At 40.9% G+C, this 25,143-nt stretch overlaps 1 protein-coding gene across 1 annotated transcript in view; it reads left to right on the top strand.

Moving 5' to 3' along the window:
* Positions 1-25,143, top strand: part of PATJ (PATJ crumbs cell polarity complex component) — a 367,443-nt gene that overhangs the window by 20,132 nt on the left and 322,168 nt on the right. The window contains exons 6-9 of the mRNA XM_049774382.1: positions 4,052-4,244; positions 7,392-7,520; positions 18,016-18,234; positions 23,350-23,452. Coding sequence (XP_049630339.1) covers positions 4,052-4,244; positions 7,392-7,520; positions 18,016-18,234; positions 23,350-23,452 — 644 coding nt within the window. The remainder of the gene's footprint in view (positions 1-4,051; positions 4,245-7,391; positions 7,521-18,015; positions 18,235-23,349; positions 23,453-25,143) is intronic.

Here is a 25,143-nt window from a genome sequence, read left to right as displayed (position 1 = left end):
TTGAGATGATGGGGCTGGAGCAGTGATGCAGGCATTTGGCTTGCACAGGGCTAACCTAGGACAGACCATGGTTCGATCCCCTGGCTCCCATATGGTCCCCAAGCCAGGAGCAATTTCTGAATGCATAGCCAGGAGCAACTCTGAGCATCATCAGGTGTGGCCCAAAAACCAAAAAAAAAGGCAAAAAAAGATTATTGAGATGAAATTCATATAACACAAGTATGAGCGCTTTAAAGTCTACAATTCAGTCATGTTTAATATACTTTCAACATTGTGCAGCCTTTTTTGTAGTCAACCCTCATCTCTTACTTCTTTGGTAGGACTAGGTGTGTAATCATAATTTGAAGTGAGTGCTTCCAAAAAGAGTAGTTTGGTCTGTGAGAGTGTGTGAAATGTTTTTTTTTTTTTTTATTTTGATGGTGTTATTTGTATTTTGGGCCACACCTGGCAACACTCAGAGGTTACTCCTGGCTCTGAGCTCAGAAATTACTCCTGGCAAGCTCAGGAGGACCATATAGGATGCCGGAGAGCAAACTCAGGTTGGCCATGTACAAGAAAAATGCCTTACCCATTGTGCTATCACTTTGGATGCTGTGTGTCAGATGTGAGTGGACCCAAAGTATGTATATGGAGTGTGAAGTCTATGTGGACTATGAGTATGTGAGGAATGGGAATGTATATGGAGCGTTAGTGTGTAAAGAGGAAGTGTGTCAAAAATGAATGCATGTGTTTGGAATGTGAGTGTGGAAGCAGTGAGTATATGGAATTAGAGTGTGTGTAAAGAATGCGTGTGCACTGAATGTAAATGTGTAGAGTGAGTGGGCAGAATGTGTTTAAGAAGTATGTATGGAATGTGAGTGTATCCAAAATAATAATATTCTAATAATAATTAATCATGAATATTAAATAATTATAATACATAATAATTATCAATACTTTGGGTTGGGGACACATAAAATAGTATCTGGGACCAGTCCTGACTCTATGGGGTATTTCTCAGTGGTGCAGAGGGGACTGACTATATGCTGTTTAGGGATGAAATATGCATCTGCAGCAGCCAGGTAAGTGCCTTACCCTATGCTATCTGGCCTCAATTTGGGATTATTGTTACCCAAGACAGTTAAGTGTTGAATTCAAAATATCAGGTTGAGTGGGGTCAGAATTACAGGAATAGAGTTGCTGAGAATTGATATCACTTATAAAACACACCCCTATATTTATCTATATGTATGTTAGATGTGGTGGTACTTGGGGCTTCTTCCTGATTCTGGGCTCTGGGCTCACATAATGTCACAATGTACAAGACAAGTGCCTTCCCCCTGTGTTATCTTTCTAGCCCAGAAAACAGCGATTAATAGTGAAGGGCCTAATCAGTTCTAGGCAACAGCATAATTAGCAGCCATGAATATTCAGTAAGTAATAAATGTGGGGTTCTGATATCTTTAGAGGGCTGTTTTTTGGTTTGAGGGCCACCACACAAGATGCCACTTAGGGGCAACTTCTGGCTTTGCCTTCAGAAATTACTCCTGTCAGGCTCAGGGTAACATGTGGGATACTGGGGATTGAACCCGGGTTGGCCACATGTAAGGCAAATGCCCTACCAGCTGTGATTTCACTCTAGCCCAAGGGTTCTGATACCTTGATAATAACTATGTTTGCTGTTAGAGAGAGAGAGAGAGAGAGAGAGAGAGAGAGAGAGAGAGAGAGAGAGAGAGAGAGAGAGAGAGAGAGAGAGAATTGAACAGGGAATTGTGTAAAGAAAGTTGGGAGTGTTTTGTATGGTCACACAAAGACAACCATGGTTCCACTAAATGTTGGTAATTAGAAAAAGCTTAGTTCCACATCTAAGCTGCTATGGATGGAGAAAAATAGGGATAATACAGAAAGTTTTCCTAATTACAGGCCTATGAATTAGAGCTCTGTTCTGAAATAAACCCTTCTAAGGGAGACATTTGTGTTTAAAGGTTGTCAGGGCTCATTTATGGAACAGCCTGACAGGCGTTGTTTATCTTCTTTCCTTTGGTCCTCTCCTATGCCTATGCACATAGATTAGCCTGCCTTTTTTTTTGTTGTTGTTGTTTGTTTGTTTCTTTTACTCTTTTTTCTTTTTCTTTTTTTAGTTGGGAAATACAAGTTTAAAAAAGTAAGTAAAGGTTGAGGAATTTGCAAGTTTACTTTTAGGGATCAGATAAGGATCTCTTTGAGTAGGTTGACTTTGGATAAGGAACTGAAGAGATGGGTGGGTGCCAGAGAGATAAAGAGGGTGAGGAAGAAAGATGATGATAGAGAAGAGAAGGAATTTAGTTCCAGAGACAAATCAAATGCTGTCAACCTGCCCACGGTGATTCCTAGAGTAGAAGTTAAACTAAGTTAAAATAAGAAGTTAAAGAATGTGCAGTGGAATTAGACTACTTAGATAAGATGCTAAGATTGTCCAGGCTTTAATATCTTAAATGCAAATTTTAAACGAAGTTGTTTTTATTTTTTTAAAGATTTAAAGATTGTGAGAATTAAATGAGTTTAACCTGGTTTTTAATAAGCACTCAGTTAATACTAACTTCTAGTGAACCTTTTAAAAATAAAAGTAATTTTACTAATTTCTTTTTTTATTTTATTTTATTTTTTTTTTTTTGGTTTTTGGGCCACACCCGTTTGACGCTCAGGGGTTACTCCTGGCTATGTGCTCAGAAATCGCCCCTGGCTTGGGGGGACCATATGGGACGCCGGGAGATCGAACCGCGGTCCTTCCTTGGCTAGCGCTTGCAAGGCAGACACCTTACCTCCAGCGCCACCTACCCGGCCCCTTCTTTTTTTATTTTAATCAAAGTGGATTACATATCTTTCACAGTAATATTTTAGGTACATAGTGATATTGAATCAGAGGTGTTCCCACCATCAATGTTCTCCTCCCTCCACCCCTGTTCCCAGCATGCATTCCATATTCCCCTCTTTTACCCCCCAGGCTGCTATTATAAGTGGTCCTCTCTGTGTCTAGTATGTTGTAAATTGGGTATCGATTCTGTTGTCATTGACTTTGGATTTGGTGTTTAAGTTTGATCATTTTTTAATTTCTACTTCATTTCTTAAACTAATCATTTTCATCTTTGGTAGCAGTTGGGAAAGTGATAAGTAAAACAGAGGGAAGGGTTCACATACAGAATTGGAAGTAATCTCTGAATTTTATTTGTTATTTCAGGGGTGGGTGGATGATCTGGGCCACACTTGACTGTATTCAGATCTTAACCTTGCCTCTGTGCTCAGGGATCACTCCTAGAGATGCTCAGTGGGCCATATATGGTGCCCAGGAATTGAACCCCGGTTGGTAAGTAAGCAATGGCTTACTGTACTACCTATTCAGCCCCTATTATCTGGGTTTTAAAGAAGGAAGTTTTTAGAGAAGGGGGATTCGGCCTTTGTTGACCAAAGTTGTAGAGATAGAGGCCAACAGAGACAGGGCAAACCTGCTAGAACAGAGGTTAATGGTGGATGTGAGTCCATTTTCTCAGCATGGTATAGGCTGAAGTCAGTGGAAGGGGTTCAAGGGTGCACAGCTCTTACAGTAATGGAGGTGCTGCATGCTTATAAAACCTTGGCAACGGGGGCCCTGTATGCTGTTTTGCCTTATTTTCTAGCCAAATGCATTACAAAGTATGTGTTGTGGGATGGACTATCATATTTTTAATTAGCTAATCAGCACTTTGATGAAGCACTTTGAAGAGATTTGTTATATAATTTTGAAACAGTACACTAAGTGATCTAGTAGCTTAAGGGATAAACAGCTTACCTTGAATAATAGTTTGTGAAAATCTGGCAGTTGGATACTGAGAAGATCATACAGGGGGTAGTGAGTGCAATTGCTTTGTACCTGGCCAGATTGGGTTCAATCCTCAGCACCCCACATGATTCTCTTGAGCACCTCCAGGAGTGATCCATGAGCACAAAGATAGGAATAAGCCCTGAGCACCGGTTGTGACCCCAAAACCCAAAAATCAAAAAACAGATGATGATATCCCTTAAAACCATTTATTTTTTCCATTCTTATTTGACCCAGAGATCGGAGGTTAAAGGAAAATGACCAGATACTGGCTATTAACCACACACCGCTGGATCAGCATGTTTCCCATCAGCAGGCCATTGCATTGTTGCAACAGACCACTGGGTCTTTGCACCTCGTTGTCGCCAGAGAATGTGCCCTCACAACTAGTGCTTCTTTCAACCTCCCTGATACGAGTCTGCCAGAAACAGTGAGTTGCAAATGTGGGAAAATACTTTTGAGTTATGACATTGATTTTCCGAAGCGTAAAAGGCATTGAGAAGGTATCATTTTTACTTATCCCAGGACCAGAAAACTGCTTTGTATATCTCCAAATGTAGCAAATTAAAATATCCAACTAGGTAATTTTATATAGGATTATTCACACACACACACACACACACACACACACACACACACGCGCGCCTTTTCAATGTCTTTTGCGTCTCCTTATTTAAGGTTATTATTTAAAATAGATGGTAAAATGAAGTAATCAATGTCGTTTATTTGGAGACAGACAAAATGTGGAATTCCTTGGTAATATAGTCGACTAATTTATTAAGGTGAGGGTTTTTATTAGGGATTTACTGTTGGATATTTTCAATTAACATTTGGTTATTTTGAAAATGTTATTTGTAAAAAATCACATTGGGTGTTTATGAAGGAGAGATTGCTACTTCAAAACTGATGCTTCAAAATTTTTTTTAAAAGACATGTCTCTTTCAGTCATCTTTAAATTTCTTATGTAACATTTTACAGGTTTTGGCCCTCATCTTGAGATCGCAAGCTAATAAATCTTATTTTCTATCACACTAAGTGCTACCTGATTTATTCCATTTTTATGCATTGAGACAAAAGAAAAAAATAGACTGAGAACAGTACAAGGTCACAGCACAAATTAATGTATAGACATTTTCCCCGTTGCGAGCAGCAATATTTATATAGCACAATTTACATAATAACATTGCACACAGAGAGAAGCGGCTTAGCACAGCAGTACGGACTACAAGCTCTGGAGTTAGGCTCAGTTGGATTTCCTGGTTCTGCCACCCTGGGCAAGCTCTTTGACTTTGCCACACTTCTGTTTCTTCCCCTGTTCCTTGGAGCTAATCCCAGTGTCAGCTTCACAGAGATATCATGTCGATTCATGAGAGAGCCAGTGCAGAGCAAAACTCAAGGCCTGTTGTAGAGTCAACTCTCTGAATATCACCCACTGTGGCTGATTCAGGCTAATTGCATCAAACCCGGTTGCTTTCTTAATAATTAGATATTGTTGGGCTGGAGCAGTGGCACAAGCAGTAGCCTTGCCCATGCTAGCCTAGGACAGACCGAGGTTCAATCCCCTGGCATCGCATCTGGTCCCCCAAGCCAGAGCGATTTCTGAGCGCATAGCCAGGAGTAACCCCTGATCGTCACCAAAAACGCCTCAAAAAAGAAAAAAATAATTAGATATTGTTGATGGCATCAATTTATGAGATGTCCTGATATTTATTTTAACATGTAATATTTATGTATTGTGGCTCTCCAGCTTATTCTTAGAGGAAAGCTAAAATCGTTCTAATGATCTTGAGCAAGGAATTTCTTTGTTTGTTTTTACACCGCACCCAGCTGTGCTCAGAGGTTAGAACTGACTCTGCACTCAGGAATTACTCCTGCTGGTACTGGGGGAATTTACCATATGGGTTGCTGGGGATTCAACCCAGGTCAGTCATATGCAAGGCAAAGGCTCTGCCCTCTGGCTATGGCCTAGAGAAAGGAATTTTATTTTGCAGTTGGCTTGTGTGGATTGAAGGCATGTTTCTGATGGGAGCTGAACCAGTTAGAGAAGAAATTCTTTAGATGTCTCAGTCTAATGTGTTTGATCCTAAGACTGATATCCTCATTCCTGCCTTTTTACTCTCCCTGCTCAGAGTCTCCAAAATTAGTCTCTTCCCTTTTTTGCCATCCTCATCCTTGTATCCTTTACATTCTTTTTTTTTTTTTTTTTTTTTTTTTTTTGCTGGTGATGGTTGGAAAGGGTATGGTTTGGAACCACATCCAACATTGCTCAGGGCTTACTCTAACTACTCTTACCTGGTTCTGTACTCGGGTATCATTTTTGGCAAGGCTATGTGACCATATGTGATGCCAGGCAAGCACCTACCCAGTATATCTCTCCAGACCACTCATCCTTTTCATTCTGATGAATTATTCCTAAACCAGAGTGTAGCATATGAAAAAGTTTCCATAAGATGATTCTTGGAATTGTATATAAAAGTGTTTCCTTAGGATTGTTCTGTGACTTTTGCCCCACCTAACCCTTCCAGGTGGGGCGCTGTGGAGTTGGCAATAAATAGCTTGAGGGACAGGAGTGAGGGGTCCTTCTGTGAAAAAGCTGCTGGCTGCAGAAGGATTCTCTGGCTCTCCTTGCCCGATCTTTTAAACCCTATCGTTCTTGTCTGTGTGGATTATTATTTGCTGCGGATAAATATTACCAAGGTCTTCCCCCGAAAGGGGACAAGGGGATGGGAAGTAATTTCTCATTCTGGGGACTGTTCTTGGATTCACAAATACCCAGCAAAGTTAACAGCGAAGAAACCTTGCACCAGAGTTTTCTTGTTATTTTCCCTTTATAAGGGAATGAGTTGTTCTCATTCATGCAGTAGTGACCCTTTCTTCAACTCTTTCTGTCATACTCCCTAACTTTGCTCTCACATCTTTCTTGTACATGATTCTCATTGGTCTTATTTGGGGGTCACATCTCACTGTGATCAGGGCCAACTTTTGGCTCTGAGTTCATAGTTACTCCTGGCAGGAGACCATATGTGGAGCTAGGAATTGAACCAGTCAACTACTTGCAAGGCAAATGTCTTCACTCCTGTACTATCTCCAGCCTTCATCTGATAGTCTTTATTTTCTGTAGTTTAACTAAAATATCACATTGAAGCTTTCCAGAATTCTTTGCTGGGCTTGACCTCTTATCTCTGTTCCCTTGTTCAGTTTTATAATTTTTCGTGAGTCGCTTTCCATTTAGTACATATGTTTATATGTTTCCACCATATGTTGAACACTGAGCTAGCCTTTGGTCATAGACTGAAATGTGACATAGAGTCATCTTAAGAGAGCTAGATTTGTCATCTATCATGATTCTTTCTGGTATATCATTAGTTCAGTTGTCATCTCTCCCCTTATTGTGTTTTAAGATCTGTGAGGGTAGAAACCACATGATCATCTTCAGAGTTTTCTTCACCTTTAGAAGGTCATCTCCATGAATAGTTGTGACCATTTACTTTGTTATCTGTTGCTTTCGAAATAATGGCATTAGGTTCTAAGGATGCATGTATTCTACTAACCTCTGATTCATGTTGCAAATTTGCAGGTTCATTGGGGCCATGTTGAAGATGTTGAACTCATTAATGATGGCTCCGGGTTAGGTTTTGGAATAGTTGGGGGAAAATCAACAGGTGTGGTTGTGAGGACTATCGTGCCCGGAGGACTAGCAGATCGAGTAAGTGTGACCTTTATTTTCATTTTGGTTTAATGCAATTTAAATGAGATGCCTTGCAATGTAATTTTGTAGCACGGGTTCTGGGTTATATTGTTCCATGACTAGAATTTAAATAAAGCTAAGAATATTTTGTTTCCTGGAAGTGTTAACAATACACCATCACCTGATTGATTTTGAAGAGTTCCTAAATCAATGTTATTAAAGAAGAGGGGTGGCATGTGATTGATAATTTTGTATATTGATTCCATCAGAGATGAATATTTTTTATTGAAAAGATTCATTAATCGGTATCACATTTTCCCCCATATCCCGGTATCACACTTTTTAATATTTGTATTTCCTCTCATTGTTTCTTTCAAGGATTTAAAGGTTAAAATTGGAAGATAGTGATTATGTCTTGTTTCAGTCTTGTACATGGTAAATTTGATTTGAATTACAATTTTTTGGCACTAAGGGCTGGAGTGGTGGCGTAAGCGGTAGGACATCTGCCTTGTACAAGCTAACCTCGGACAGACTGCGGTTTGATCCCCGGCATCTCATACAGTCCCCAAAGCCAGGAGTGATTTCTGAGTGCATAGCCAGGAGTAACCCCTGAGCATCACTGGATGTGTCCCCCCCACCCCCCCAAAAAAAAACCCAAACGATTTTCTGGCACTTGAATGATTACACTTTATAGTTTGGTTTGTTTAAGCTAAAAGTGAGCCAATTAAAAACTTATCAACTGTTTTATTTTTAGTATTAAACTGAAAGAAGAAAGATTTCATTTAGAGGGCTGGAGAGATAGCACACTGAGCAGGGCATTTGCCTTATATGTGGCCAACCCAGGTTTGATCCCCAGAATCTTATATGGTCCTAAAGCTCCACAGGTCAGGTGTTATCCTTGTATATAGAGCTAAGAGTAAGCCTTGATCTTACTCTAGTATGCCCCTTTCCTTCCCAAAATACCAAAACACAAAGGACTTCATTTAGTTTTTAAAAAGTAGTTTAGACGGGGCCGGAGAGATAGCATGGAGATAAGGCGTTTGCCTTTCATGCAGGAGGTCATTGGTTCAAATCCCAGTGCCCCATATGGTCCCCCGTGCCTGCCAGGAGCAATTTCTGAGCCTGGAGCCAGGAATAACCCCTGAGCACTGCCGGGTGTGACCCAAATACCACAAAAAAAAAAAAAAAGGTAGTTTAGAATTTTTTGTGAGGTGGTCACATCCAGCAGCACTCAGGGGTCACTCCTGCCTCTGCATTCAGAAATCGCTCCTGGCAGGCTCGGGGGACCATATGGGATGCCGGAATTCGAACCACCACCCTTCTGCATGCAAAAGCAAATGCCCCACCTCCATGCTCTCTCTCCAGCCCAAGAATTTTTGTTATTAAGCTAGTAAGTAGTGAACAGATAAAGCAGAGGTTTTGTTTTTGAGAGAGTAACTGACTGAAAAATTATGGTGATTCAGAATTGAGAATTTGACCAACCTTTCCTCAAAATTGAGTGAAAAAGAGAGCATGTTCCATCAGTAAGAAAGTCTCACAGGGGACCAGAGAGATAGCATGGAGGTAGGGTGCTTGCCTTGCATGCAGAAGGATGGTGGTTCGAATCCAGGCATCCCATATGGTCCCCTGAGCCTGCCAGGAGCGATTTCTGAGCATAGAGCCAGGAGTAACCCCTGAGCACTGCTGGGTGTGGCCCAAAAACCAAAAAAAAAAAAAAAAAAAAAATTGGAAGTTTGCAAAATTTCTGTTTTCACTAGGAGAGTGAAAATTTCCAGTACTTAAAGAATTTTCTGACTATATTATAACAACAATCAGTCTAATTCTTTTGAGACAACTAATGAATTTGGAAGATCTGCTTAAGTCTGTGGATCCATCTTTTCTGTTTGTTTTTGGCAAATGTATTCCCAGCAGTGCTGACAGGACCATGAGTTGTTGGGATTAAAACTGGGCCTCCTGCAGACAAAATTTGGGCTCCAGCCCTTTGAGTCATCTCTGTGGCTTTTAGTTTTTTCTGAAGCCCAGTGCTCAAAATGTCATATTATTTAAAGATGTGCTCAAAACTCAAGGTTGAAATATTTATGAAATACTATTTTTAAGCTTATTATTATTATTATTTTGGTTTTTGGGCCACACCCGGCGGTGCTCAGGGGTTACTCCTGGCTGTCTGCTCAGAAATAGCTCCTGGCAGGCAAGGGGGACCATATGGGACACCAGAATTCAAACCAACTACCTTTGGTCCTGGATCGGCTGCTTGCAAGGCAAATGCCGCTGTGCTATCTCTCCAGGCCCTAAGCTTATTCTTGCAATAATAACTTTCAGACACAAAAGAGAAAAGAGCTGGAAGTTACAGCTCACCTCAGGAAGCTCATCACAAAGAGTGATGAGTTTAGTTAGAGAAATAACATTTTGAACTGTCCTAATAATGAGAATGTATGAGGGAAATGGAAAGCCTGTCTAGAGTACAGGTGGGGGTTGGGTGGGGAGGAGGGAGATTTGGGACATTGGTGATGGGAACGTTGCACTGGTGATGGGTGGTGTTCTTTACATGACTGAAACCCAAACACAATCATATATGTAATCAAGTTGTTTAAATAAAATATAAAAAAAATAATTCCACTTTGTAACTGATCTTAAAGGAACCACTATTCGTCAAGTTTTGACGTGTTAATAAATAAATAAAATGGGCTGAAAGGGCTATTAAAATGCTTTTCCACTTTCCAACTATATTTCTGATTGAGGCCAGATTTTCTTTATATGCTCAACCACAACATCTCACAACATATTGAATGCTTAAGTTGATTTGAAAAATCCAACTGTCTTTTTTAAAGCCAAACATTAAAGATTTGCAAAAATATTTTAAATACTACTCTTCTCACAATTTTTTTTGTTTGTTTTTGGGCCACACCCGGCGGTGCTCAGGGGTTACTCCTGGCTGTCTGCTCAGAAATAGCTCCTGGCAGGCACAGGGGACCATATGGGACACCGGGATTCGAACCAACCACCTTTGGTCCTGGATTGGCTGCTTGCAAGGCAAACGCCACTGTGCTATCTCTCCGGGCCCTCTCACAATTTTTTGTTTGAGAAAATATAACCCTTTAAAATAAATAGAAGCAATTGTGCAAAAATATTTATGTATATTAACCTATTACAAATATTTTTTGCTTTTTTGGCCACACCCATTGATGCTCAGGGGTTGGTTACTCCTGCTGTGCACTCAGAAATCATCCAAAATGGCTTGGGAGACCATATGGGATGCTGGGGGATCAAACTGAAGTCCATCCTAGCTTAGCATGTGCAAGGCAAGTGACGTACCGCTTGTGCCACTGCTCCTTCCCCTATTACAAATATATATTTTTTTTTTTGGTTTTTGGGTCACACCCGGCGGTGCTCAGGGGTTACTCCTGGCTGTGTGCTCAGAAATAGCTCCTGGCAGGCACAGGGGACCATATGGGACACCGGGATTCGAACCAACCACCTTTGGTCCTGGATCGGCTGCTTGCAAGGCAAACACCGCTGTGCTATCTCTCCGGGCCCTACAAATATTTTTTAAATTCTCTGTGAATTTCTAATTTGGGAGAGGACAGGAGATCCATATAAAGAAGAGCTCTTTGAGTTCCTAAACAATTTTTGAAGAATAATTGACAATAGCTTGCACCTGTGTCATACATATAATAAATTGTTTATTTGCTTGGTTTTGATTTGGGGGCCAAGATGATTTTAAAACTCAAGATTTAATACTGATTCTGCAATTAGGAATTACTCCTAGGGGTATCGAAAAACCTTATGGGATGCCAGAGATCGAATCTAATTTGGCCACGTGCAAGGCAAATTGTATCCCACTGTACCATCACTCTGGGCCCATCATATCTATTTAACATATGTTTACTGGTGATCCTATAATCTATAGGGTAAAACAGAAGATTCAAAGCTCAGGTAAGAGATGCTGTCTATTCTCTGAAATATGTAGGGCAGATTGACAGAATTTCTCTTATAGTATGTAAGAGTGATAAAATGACCCACTTTTTAAAAAAACTGATTTTGGTTTAGTATCTTCCACTGATTGGAGGGAGTCCATCCACACCGTCAGAGGTGATCAACACTGAAAGTCTACTGGTGTAGCTATTGATCCGTCTACAAAATACCCTCATAATAATGGCAACAGACTGACCAAAGCCATTGACACTATAGCCTACCAAGGTGACAAGTCAACTACTGTACCATGTATCACAGCAATCAAGATAATGAATAGAGGTCCATAAAGATAATCTTCAGGTTAAGACTTTGCCTTGCTGGGGTTGGAAAGATATCTTAATGGGTAGGACCCTTGTCTTGCAACCAGGGTTCAATCCTGGCATCCTAATTGGTGCCCCAAGCACTGCCAGGAGTAATGCCTGAATGGAGAGCCAGGAGTAAACCAAGTGTGACCGAAAATACTCAAAGACTGTTGCATATAGCCAATCCCAGTTGGATGCCCTAGCACTGCATATAGATCCCTTTGCTCTGTCAGGAATCATTGTTGAGCACAGAGCTAGGAATAGTTTCTGAGTGCCACACACACAAAATCAAAACAAAACCCACATTGGTGGCACAAAACAATGCATTTTTATAGGTTTTAATTTTTTCAGAAAACATTTCTAAAGAAATGAGCTCTTGTGGCATATTTTGCTATCTTCTTCTAAAACCTTTCCTATCCCTTAGCAAGTTTAATAGCCTTATTTGCTGGAGCAGCATTTTTCAAGATGCAAAGTGGAGTAGTTATTGTGCAAAACAAAAGGAGTAATCAAATAAATTTAGAACACACCAAGTTAAAAGAAATCAAATAGGTTCCTTTACTGTAAGAGTTTTCTGGGCTTTTAATATCCTAATGTGCATTAAGAATTTTCACAGAGAATACAATACAGTTTCGGATAAATCCTTTTGTGGCACTGTTGGGAAAAGCCTGGGTCTGATTTTTACCCTTTTACAGGAAGGGATTGTCACAGTTTCAGGTCCTCAAGGCTAGAAGGGCCTACCTGTTAGTCCTTATGGAGAAGCAAATGTTCATACCAAACATTGCTATCTACTGAGTTACATCACTCTTGTCTTGGGTAATCCTTCTACCAGTAGTAAATTTTATTCCAGATTATGAATGCATAAATCCTTAAGAAACTGCTTAGGGCTAGACAACTCAGAACTGACAGTCGGCAATGAACTTCTATTTGACTCTGAAGTCTGTGTCTTCCTCCTGAGATCCATTTATCCATAGTCAATCAAAATTTATTCCTTTTTTTGCTGCCCACCTGATCCAGGGAGGCTCAGGCTCCAGAGACTGCCCAGTTTTGGGGAGCACCAGAGCTCGTGACCCTTTCCTGGCGGGTGTAGGGAGACTGGAAGTAGGGAAGAAGTAGAATTTTCTTCTCTGTCTCTCATCTCAGTGAATGGCAGAGAAACTATCATCCTCCTGTTGGTAACTAATTTGTCTCCTCACTCATGCCCAACCCTCTGTGTTCCTTTGCTTCAGTGGTTGTGTCAACTCAAGAATTGACTTTGAAAAAAAAAAAAAGAGTTGACTTTGTATGCAACACCCTAAATACCCTAGTCTGTTAGTACCCCATGTTTCCCCCACACACAACTGGAAGTGCTCGGGGGCTATTTTCAGCTATGTGCTGAGTGGTCACTTCAGGCTCTGTACTCAGGGGACCATGTGTGGTGCTGAAAATCTGCTGGTTTAGCTATTGATTCATCTACAAATGCCCTCATATGCTGAGGATCAAAGCAGGCATCCCACATACAAAGCTCACATGCTGTTCTAAATCTGGGCCTTGTGAATGCAAATCATGTGCTCCAAACTTTTGACATATTTTCTTGGCCCTGGGTTTTGTTTTTTTTTTAGTTCTTTAGCTAAAGTGATAGTTCAGAAGTAGATCACCTTACCTTTGCATGTGGCTGACACCTTGGGCCTGTTTCTGGCAACACATATACAGGTCCCTTGAGTACTCTCAGGAATGATCCCTAAGAAACAGGAGTAGCGGGGAGGGAGAAAAAAAAAAAAAAAAAGAAACAGGAGTAGCCCCCTAAGTGCAGAATCAAGAGAAACCCTGAATTCACCAAGTATAGCACCAACTAATTTAAAAAAAATGATAAAAAAATAATGCTTGTGTGGGTGGAGAGATAGTAAAGCAGGCAGGTGCTTGCCTTGCTTGTGGCCAATCTGGGCTCAATCCCTGGCACTCTATATGGTCATTTCTCAAATCTGCCAGGAGTAATTCCTCAAAATGCAGAGCCAGGAATAAGCCCTATGCACCACTGGGTGTTCCACACACAAACAAAAATAATGATGCTTGTTAGTGTTTCACTGTCATAGTGAGACCCTTGGTATAGCCCCCATTTCAGTTTTACGACCCCTCGAACTGCCTTTTCCCGTGTGCATATTTTTTTTCTCCTTTGGCTAATTAAACTTTAGTATTTAAGTATTCAATTAGCATGCTGAGTCTTTGGATTTTGGCATAGCTATTTATTGGCTAACATTGATTTATGATTTCTGTTAAGAACAAAAAGGACTCTCTGTTGTCTAGCTCCTTGCACTGGATGAAGGGCGTGGAGGAGAATGTTGTTCAAAAAATAATCAGTAAATTGAGGCGTTTGGGGCTGCCGGACTTCAGCAAGGACTGTCACTCTGCCTTCCTCGTCAATCTGCCTGATGACTGTTTTCGCTCCTATGAATTCCACAGAACACCTGTTTTTCAGGAGGAAGAAAATGTTTAACTTTCAGTGACAGATGCAAATTATCCACATCATTTTAAATTGAGTTGAGATAAAATTGGAAAAATGTGGTGCCTCATAAGTGACAAAAAATAGGAACTTAGGGGGAAATGCCCGTCTTTGGCCAAGTCAAATAGGAAAAAAAGAAGAAGCTCTTAATTTTTATTTTTTGTTCAGGATATAAGTCTGTTCAAGGGAAGTTGGTTTCACAGACCCTTATATTTCATCATGACTACTTTTGTTTTGGGAGGTTCTTTTTGTTTGTTTGATTTTGTGTTTGGGCCACACCTGGTAGCACTGAGGGGTTATTTTTGGTTCTGTGCTCAGAACTCTCTTCTGGCAGGGTTGGGGACTATATGGGATGCCAGGGATTGAACCCAGGTTTGTCCTGGGTCAGCCATGTGCAAAGCAAATTCCCTACCATTGTGCTATCATTCCGGCCTTATTTTGTTTTGTTTTGATGACTACATTTTTTAATGCCACACCCAGCAGCATTCAGGGGGTACTCCTGGCTCTGCACTCAGAAATCACTCCTTTTAGGATTGGCGAACCATATGGGATGCCAGGAATTGAATCCTGTGTGTAGCTGTGTGCCAGGCATTTGCCTATATGCCCAACCCATCATGCTTTTGCTCCAACCCAATGTTTGCATTTTTCTCTCTCTTACACACACACACACACACAATATACATACAATCCCACACACTCACATTTACACACTTTTACACACACACAATTCAACACATGCTCACACATAATCATAATACACCTCAGGGCCTTACACACATGAGGCATGAGCTCTACCCTGTCCCTGATTTCCTCTTAAGTCATGGCTTATTTCAGATTTATAGTCCTAATAAAAATATAACATTCTTTCATGTTTTAAAGTAGAAACCTAGCAGTATTTTATGTCTTCCTTGATAATAATTTCCTCTGTGATCCTATCTCTTTGGTGAGAGAGATACTCTCCCACATGGTGATCAGGAGTTCCAGGGCCCTCTGTCAGAATTCTCTGCTAACGAAGCTTGGAGTGGCCATGTGAGGGCCTAAGGATGTGGTCCTGCTGGGGCCCTGTACTAGTACTAGGGGTTCATTGGCTCCTAGCCCAATTGTATTTAGATGTCTCTTGAGCCATGACTGGTGGTGCTCAAGATTTACTTCTGGCTCAGTGCTCAAGAGTGACTCCTGAGCACTGCTTAGGGGACCACATGATTCTGAGGGTCATGTCCAGGCCTCCTGCATGCCAGCATGTACGCCAGCCCTTGAGTTCTCTCCAGCCTCTATTTCCAGCATTTTAAACCTGAGAACAGGAAAGGAGTAGAGTTACCATCCGTAATGTTATTCTTGAGATAGTGGCCTCTAATGCCTAATGAAAAATGAGAGCAGGTCTCTAGTGGGACAACTCTGTTGAATTGGACCGAGTCACTGAATACGTTTGTGAAACGGTTCAAGCCGGGCAGCTTTTTGAAATCAGTTTTCTCATTTGAAAATGGTCCTTCTCTGAGTGGGATGACATGTGAAAAATGATTTCAAGCTACAAAGAATTCCAAAATCTGCTGATACAAATTTATGCAGATGGATGTACTGTTGCAAAAATTCTACAAATTAGAAGAGAATGTAAAGGACAAAACTTTGGACAAGATATTCATGTTTTGCTCTTTGTTTTTTTCTTTTAAGTGTTTGGACCATATCTGGCAATATTCAAAGGTTACTACTGATGTTACATTTGGCAAGGGGATCGTCCTTGGGTTCTTGGTGGTGTTTGTTAGGGCTTTACAAATGTAAATAAAGTATGCACTTTATCCCTCTACTATTTCTTCAGTCCTAAGATATATTTTTGATCAATTTTTTAAGCTTTTCTGTGAATAAAATAGAAGTACATATAGAAATAAGTATATCTAGGGCCCGAGAGATAGCACAACAGTAGGGCTTTTGCCTTGAAGCAGTCGATCCAGGACGGACAGTGGTTTGAATCCAGGCATCCCATATGGTCCCCCATGCCTGCCCGGAGTGATTTCTGAGCACAGTCAGGAGAAACCCTAGAGTGCCACTGGGTGTGACTCAAAAACCAAAATGGAAAGAAAAAAGTATATATATCTTAACATTTTAATAATAACATATATTCAGATTAGCAGGTAGTATATTAATAATGATAGTAAAAGTCCCCAATTTATATATTGCTAGCTTTAGAAATAAAGCATTCCACATCTTTGCAATAAATCATCCAGATTTGTGATTTTAATATCTTCTCTCTGCTAGTAAGTTCTCAGTTTAAATATGTAGTCTGGACCCTGGATTTCCACATCTGGTTGCATATCTGATCCTTCCGCTTGCTTGTCTAATAGGTGTCCCAGACTGGACCTCTTTGAAACAGAACCGATCCATTCCCACCCATCTGTTTCCCTGTCATCATCTTTGTTGTTGTTGTTGTTGTTGTTGTTGTTGTTTTTGGGCCATACCCGGTGACGTTCAGGGATTACTCCTGGCTATGTTTTCAGTAATCACTGCTGGCTTGGGGGACCATATGGGATGCCGGGGAATCTATCCGTGGTCCTTCTTAGGCTAGCCCTGACAAGGCAGACGCCTTACCACTCCTCACCCTCCCTGTCATCCTCTTTGTCTCAATCAATAGCAGCTCTGTCTCTGGAGGAGTTTAGGCTAGAAGCTCAGAGTTTGATTTTTTTTTTCCCCTCCACCCCAGGTAGAAACTTTCATCAGAACCTATTGATGATTTATTAAGAGGAATGTCTAAAATTTTCACTTCTTGGGGCTAGAGAGGTGGTATAGTGGATAAGGCTCTTGCTTTGCACACTGCCATCCTGGGTGTAAACTCACCTATAGTCCTTTGAGCACCACCGGAAGTGACTCCTGAGCACAAAGTCAAGAATTAGCCTTGAGCATCTCTGGATATAGCCCAAATAGCTAAAGAATCACCTTCTTAGAATGAAAATGCTAACCTAGTCTAGACTCTGACTTTCCCTTTCTGGATTTTTGCTTTGCCTTCCAGCTCACTGCTCTGTTTCTGCTGTGTCCTCTCCTGCAGTCTGTTTTCACTGCAGAGGCTGATGTGAGATTGTTTGAAGGTATTCGGGAATATGTCACTCTTCGGGGTTGTCTCCTCTAGGACTTCCTTCCCAAGACTCGGTGCCACCTTACTCATTCTGTCCTTTCTTTTCATTCTTATTTTTGCACATCCTCTTGTGGAGCCATGATTGCCACACAGTGGTTGTGTTTTCTTTCTCATCTGTTTTAGTATTGATTGATTGATTGATTGATTGTGAGGGTTTTTTTTGGGGGGGCATAGCCAGTAGTGCTCAAGGCGATTGCTGGCTTTGTGCTCAGGAGCTATTCCTGTCAGGATTTAGGGACAATATGTGGTGACAAGGATTAAGCCAGTATCAGCTGTGTGCAAGTCTCACCCTCTGTATGTCTCTCAAACTTCCTTCCTCATTTTTTATTTAGTTATTTTTGGGTTTTGGGGATCACATCTGGTTAGTGCTCTGGGCTTACTCCTGCTTGATACTTAGGGAATCACTCCTGGTGGGGGCTCAAGGGACCATGTGGGGTGTCAGAGGTTGAACCTGGGTCAACCACATACAAGGCAAGGTACTGTACTTGTATCCACTGTACTGTCTTTCTAGCCCCATGATTCTCAATTTTTGGTGGCTTCTTTGTCAGCTACTTTTTCAGAACTGAGTATAAGCTGTTTATTACCTCATGCAATTAAGTGTTTGGTTTATTGGAATGATTGTTTCATTTTCTTGGCTTAAAGGATGGCAGACTCCAGACAGGTGATCACATCTTGAAGATCGGCTCCACAAATGTGCAGGGAATGACCAGCGAGCAAGTTGCCCAAGTGCTGAGAAATTGTGGGAATTCTGTCAGGATGCTTGTGGCCAGAGACCCAGTCGGGGACATTTCTGTAACTCCTCCAACCCCCGCAGCTTTACCAGTTGCTTTGCCAACTGCAACCCACAGGAGCTCTAATACTGTGAGTATACAAATCATCTCTTCATCCTAAATCAAACACAGGTATGATACACTACACAGTCAGAAATGTCCTTAACTCCAAATCATGGGGGTACCATCAGTATCCCACTAGAGACATGAGGAGTAGCCCCTTGGAGCAACAAGACCCGTTGGACTGTCTATTGGGCTGATGCTAAATCCTGCTAACATCCCAGTGCCTTGGCCACTCATCTCTATCTAAACTAGTGAAATCTTCTATGGGCCATTTCTTTTTTCCCCTATGGGCCATTTGTTTGTTTGTTTGTTTGTTTTGGGGTCACACCCGGCAGCTCTCAGGAGTTACTCCTGGCTCTATACTTAGAAATCACTCTTGGCAGGCCCAAGGGACCACATGGGATGCCGGGATTCGAACCACTATCCTTCTGCAAATACCCACCATCCATGCTATCTCTCCGGCCCTTCTGTGAGCCATTTCTAGTTCATCAGAACAGGTGATGTCCAGAAAGGAAATAGCAAATATCTCTGTGTGAAGGGGCTTGAAAAATAACGCAGTGGATAGGGCATTTGCCTTGAATGAGGTGAACCTAGGTTTGATCCCCAGCATCTCATATGGTCTCTTGAGCCTGCCAGGAGTAACCCCTGAGCACCGCCAGATGTGCTCCAAATCACCTTCCCCCCAAAAAAGCTGTGTTTGAGAAACGTGCCAGTAATTTAGAACAAAATGGCCAGGGGCCAGAGCAATAGTAGTAGGGCATTTGCCTTATGTGTGACTGACCCAGGACGGACCTCAGTTCGATCCCCGGCATCCCATATAGTTCCCCCAAGCCAAGAGCTATCCACTGTTCATAATAAAAATATTGATTATGAAGGCCAGAAAAATAGTACAGCAGATAGGGCTCTTGCCTTGCATGCAACCAACCCATTTCAATTCCCAGTATTCCATATGGCCACCTGAGTGTTTGCAGGTGTGAGCCCTTCCACCAACATAAAAATAATATTGATTATAATAACATTGACAATGAATAAGCCATTCTAATTATTCTCAGTAATCATCATCTAACACCTGCTGTTGTCCAGTTCATTGAAATTCGAAGGGATTCTGTAGAAAATGGCTTTTCCTGACAAGATAGATTTCAGTGGATAAGTAGACTGAAGTCCAAAGAATTTAGTAAAAGACAAAAAAGGACTGAGTTTATATGCTTTGAATTCAAACCACTCTGTCCAATTGCATATGTTTTTTTTTTTCTTGGTCACACCCGGTGGTGCTCAGGGGTTACTCCTGGCTCCATGCTCAGAAATCTCTCCTGGCAGGCACGGGGGACCACATGGGAGGCTGGGATTTGAACCACCTTTTGTCCTGGAACAGCTGCATGCAAGGCAAACGCCCTTCTGTTGTGCTATCTCTCTGGTCCGTATCTGCTTTACTATGCATATATAGGCATTAGAGTCAATAGATAATAAGGCAAAAGGAAAAAAAAATAGTTTTCCAAAGGAGGAGACAAGACAAATAAGAAAGAAAAGAAGCTATTAAAGGTTGGGTAGGATGCTACCATTCCTCTTTGCTAGAATCTGAAGGACTGTCTAGCATTTTCTAGAACTTATTTGCTTTTCCCTACTCATAGTCCTATGAGTGAGAGTTTCCTTCAAAAACATCAGGATCATTTTTGTTTCCTTCCCTAAAGCTGTTGAGCAGTTTATTTTTTCTTTTCCTTCCATTACTCAGGTACTCTAGAACCTATTTTGTAGTGAAGGACCACAGCAACAGCATAACAAGAATTGAGGCAATTAGCTATTTGCTTTTAATTTTTTTTCTTTTTGAGTCACACTGGCAGTGCTAGGAGTTACTCCTGGCTCTATGCTCAGAAATTGCTCCTGGCAGGCTTGGGGGACCATATGGGATGCTGGGATTCGAACCAATGACCTTCTGCGTGAAAAGCAAACACCCCACCTCCATGCTATCTCTCAGGCCCCAGCTATTTGCTTTTTAATGTTAGTGTTTTAAATAAAAAAGCAAGATCCTACATTTCTACATACCTTTCTCTTTTTAAAAATTTAAATTATAATAAATTATAATATAAATAATGAAAACAACTTTTAGGTGTATTTATTTATTTTTGTTTTTTGTTTTTGGGTCACACCAGGTGTCGCTCAGGGTTACTCCTAGCTATGTGCTCAGAAAATGCTTCTGGCAGGCACTGGGACCATATGGAATGCAGGGATTTGAACCACTGTCCTAGATTGTCTGCTTGCATGGCAAACACCCTACCACTGTGCTGTTTCTCTGGTCCCTAGGTCTATATTTTTTGCTCAAATAATCATTATTCAAAATAATTTGACTTACCTATGTTTCTACACTTTTCTTCGCATGTAATTTCTTCAAATTTTTCCTGAGGTCTTTTCTTTTTTCTAATGTGACTCACTGTGATCACTTCCTATTGTTACATAACAAATTACCACCAACTTAGTAGCTTGAGCCAAAACCGTCCAGAGTTCTTGTAGGTTAGAAGTATGAGTTGGTTTGAGTAGTTTTTTTTTTGTTTGGGGCCACCTTTGGCAGTGCTCAGGGGTCATTCCTGCAGTTCTCAGAGGACTATATGTGGTATCAGGGATGGAAACCTGGTCAGCCATATGCAAAGGAAGCACCCTACCTGCTGTACTATTTCTCTCGCTTAGATTCTTGTTTTGATTTGGTTTGGTTTGGTTTTGAGTCCGTACCTGGCAGTATTCAATGGTTACTCAGAAATTACTCCTGAAGGTTTTCAAGGGGACCATATGGGATGCCAGAGATTGAATCTAGGCTGCCTATGTTCAAGGCAAATGTGCTACCTGCTGTGCTATCACTTCGGTCCCTCTGTTTAGATTTTTCAATGATTAGAATCAAGGCAGAAGCCAGGCTAGGCTTTGTGTTCGGGTGCTCTGGGCTATTTTTTGGGGGGTGTGGGAGTGGGAGCCATATCCAGTGATACTCAGGGATTACTCCTGGCTATGTGCTCAGAAATCGCTCCTGGCTTGGGGGACCATATGGGATGCTGGGGGATCCAATCACGGTTCGTCCTAGGTTAGCGTGTGCAAGGTAAATGCCCTACCACTTACACCACTGCTTTGGGCTATTTCTAAATGCATTTAGATTGTAGGCAATATTAAAGAAGTTTAGACTAAGCCTCTTCAACAAGTGGTTTTGGAGCAACTGGTCAGCTGCTTGCAAAAGAGTGAACTCAGACCTCCATCTAACACCATGCACAAAGGTCAAGTCCAAATGAAAAAAGACCTGGATATCAGACCTGAAACCATAAGGTATATTGAACAACATATAGGTGACACATTCCATGACATTGAGACTAACGTCATCTTCAAGGCAGAAACAGCACTCTCCATACAAATGGAAACAGAGATATACAGATGTGAATATATTAAGCTGAAAAGCTTCTGCACCTCAAAGGAAATAATGCCTATGATACAAAAGCCACCCAGAGAATGGGAGAAACTATTCAACCAATACCCATTAGACAAGGGGCTAATACCTAAGATATACAAGTTACTGACAGAACTTAACAAGAGAAAAACATCTAACCCCATAAAAAATGGGAAGAAGAAATGAACAGGCAATTTCTCAAAGAAGAAATACATGTGCTAAAAGGCACATAAAAAAATGCTCCACATCACTAATTATCAAGGAGATGCAAATCAAAACAACAATGAGGTACCATCTCATGCCACAGAGACTGTCACACATCACAAAGACCAAGAAAAATAAGTGCTGGCAAGGATGTGGTGAGAAAGGAACTCTCATTCACTGCTGGTGAGAATGCCACCTAGTCCAGCCCTTATGAAAAACAATATGGAGATTCCTCAAAAAAATGGAAATTGAGCTCTCATATGATCCAGCTATACAACTCCTAGGGATATACCCTAGGAACACACACACAAAAAAATATAAAAATCTCTTCCTCACACCTATATTCATTGTAGCACTATTTACAATAGCCAGACTCTGGAAACAACCAAGATGTTCTTCAACAGATGAATGGCTAAAGAAACTGTGATACATATACACAATGGAATATTATGCAGCCATCAGGAGAGATGAAGTCATGAAATTTTCCTATACATGGATGTACATGGAATCTGTTATGCTGAATGAAATAAGTCAAAGGGAGAGAGAGAGACAGATAGACATAGGATAGTCTTACTTATCTATGGTTTTAAGAAAAATTAAAAAACATTATTGTAATAATGCCCAGAGATGAGGACCAGAAGGACTGGCTCATGATATGAAGCTCACCTCAAGGAGGGGTGAGTGCAGTTAGAACACTAACAACTACCATGACAATGTTAATGAGTGAGAGAACTAGAATGCCTGTGTCAGATACAGGCAGGGGGTATAGGTGGAGGGATATGGGGTGAATTGGTGGTGGGAATGTTGCACTAGTGAAGGGGGGTGTTCTTTTTATGATCAAAATCCAACTACAGTCATGTTTGTAATCACGGTGTTTAAATAAAGATTAAAAAAAAAAGCTTAGACTAAAATTTCTTCTTCTTTTTTTTTTTTTTTTTTTTTTTGGTTTTTGGGCCACACCCGGTGGTGCTCAGGGGTTAACTCCTGGCTGTCTGCTCAGAAATAGCTCCTGGCAGGCACAGGGGACCATATGGGACACCGGGATTCGAACCAACCACCTTTGGTCCTGGATTGGCTGCTTGCAAGGCAAACACCGCTGTGCTATCTCTCCGGGCCCTAAAATTTCTTCTTTATCGGCTGTCAGCTAAGGACCTCGTTCAGCTTCTAAAGGCCTTCAAAAATTCCCACTCATATGCTCCACTCTTTCTCCTAATCCTACTCCTTTTCCTGCTCCAAAACTTTTTCACTTCCCATTCTGCCATCAAGAGACAAAAACTGCCTTTGAAAGGCTCCTGATGGGATCAGGACCACGAGGATCATAGATACCTCTTTCCCATGTCCCATGACAAAAACACCAGAATAGTACCAGGGCTTAATAGTTCAGATCATCTTAAAATTTTGCATATTTCCAGGTGCTAAGAAAAAAAAATACTTTAATACACTAAGCACAGCTTAACTAGATTAGGTATACATAGTAATGACATGACAATTTTGGCTCACCAAAATTATTTTTTTCTTCAGGACGACTCCACTCTTTTTGAAACTTACAATGTTGAACTCATTAAAAAAGATGGACAGAGTCTTGGGATTCGAATTGTAGGCTATATTGGAGACTCTCAAACCGGTAAGTGAGTCGTTTCTATTTTATATTTGGAAATAATTGCAAAGGAAGTTAAGGTTTCTTGACAGAAAATTAAAATACCTGCAGATTTTAAATTAAGCATTGAGCAATAAAACCATGCATCTTTAATAGTAACTAGTTACTTGTCAGTGATTAGGAAGCCATTGTCTTATCTCACTCGTTTTATAGCTGCCTTGATGGTTAGTGACCAAGGAATTTAACTGTTCAACTCAGTGGTTAACATATGAATTGCACCTCTTAAAATATGTGTTGAAAATAGACATATTTCAAATAATGTGGCTTATATAGTGTGACCTTCTGTATGTGATACAGTAAAAATGATTACTGCATGTACTTCATATTGTAAATGACAAAACTAAGATATGTTTACTGGGACCAGAAGATGGCCCTATGGCTGAATGGCTTGCAAGCTTTGGCTTTGCTAGTCAAAGCTTAAACGTGAGCTCACAAGTTCTGCTCCCAGCACTGTTGCTTGTGCTGAGCTCCATCATAGCAACACTGCTGTCTGACATCCCCAAAGCCAGAAATGGTTTTCAGCTGCATGACAGCTAGGCATGTGTGAGCACTGCCGCAAGAGTGTGTGAGCACTGTAGCTGCAGAGATATGAGTACCATGGCCAGGAGTGCAGACACCCCCAAGACAGTACTCAGGTGAAAGGCACAATTTAAGAGTACGGGTTCCAGCACCAAAACTGAAGGAATGTGAGTGCCCCCAAGAATACCACAACCCAGGATATGTGTAACCCCACCCGTTCCACAAGCAACAACAGGGGGACAGTTATGTTTATCATTGAGAATATCTGATAAATCACATATTCCAATGAGAATTTTTGTTTTTTGTTTTCTTTTGGAGCCACATCCAGTGATGCTCAGGGCTTACTCCTGGCTCTACACTTAGGGATTACCCCAGGTAGGCTCCATGAGGTGCAGGGAATCGAAGGTGAGGTAGGCTCATATGAGGTGCAGGGAATCGAACTCGGGGCAATCATGTGAAAGGCAATGCCCTACCTGTTGACTGCCACTCTGGCCCCTCCATGAAAATGTTCATATGAATAGAACATAGTGAAATAGTACATGCATGTCCCAATTCCTCAAAATAATGTGCTCTCTGCTACTTGCAAAGCTTTATATTTATTCGAAAAGAGCTATTCTATTTATTAGAAAAGCCCTCAAGAACAGCAAAAACATTATTCATTGATATTTTCTAGTAACATAGAAATTCACTTTGGTAATGTTGGATGTTTAAAAATGAGCAAGATTCAGGAGTTAATATTTTAATAAAAATCATTATTTTGCATGCTTAGAGCAGGTGGAAAGATTTAGTGTGCTAATATATTCAAAGTCCTGAATGAAATTCATGTCAGACCACCACCTTGTGCTATTTTAGCCTAATGAAATAACTGTTTTCCACCGTTCAGATTTTTCCAAGTGTCACCTTTTTTTAGGTTCAGAATTTAAATGAGTTCCAAAAGAACTAAGTATGGGTTGTATAATCATGTCTCAAAAACTATATTGAGTCGCTGTTGGGAAAATCATGACAAGGTTCCTAAATTGTGACTTATGAACTTCTATTACATTATCTTTTTTTTTTTTTTTTTTTTTTTTTTTTTTTTGGTTTTTGGGCCACACCCGGTGACGCTCAGGGGTTACTCCTGGCTATGCGCTCAGAAGTCG

The sequence above is a fragment of the Suncus etruscus genome, chromosome 6, assembly GCF_024139225.1.
Source record: "Suncus etruscus isolate mSunEtr1 chromosome 6, mSunEtr1.pri.cur, whole genome shotgun sequence".
NCBI lineage: Eukaryota > Metazoa > Chordata > Mammalia > Eulipotyphla > Soricidae > Suncus > Suncus etruscus.
This window is presented reverse-complemented; position numbering and strand designations above follow the sequence as displayed.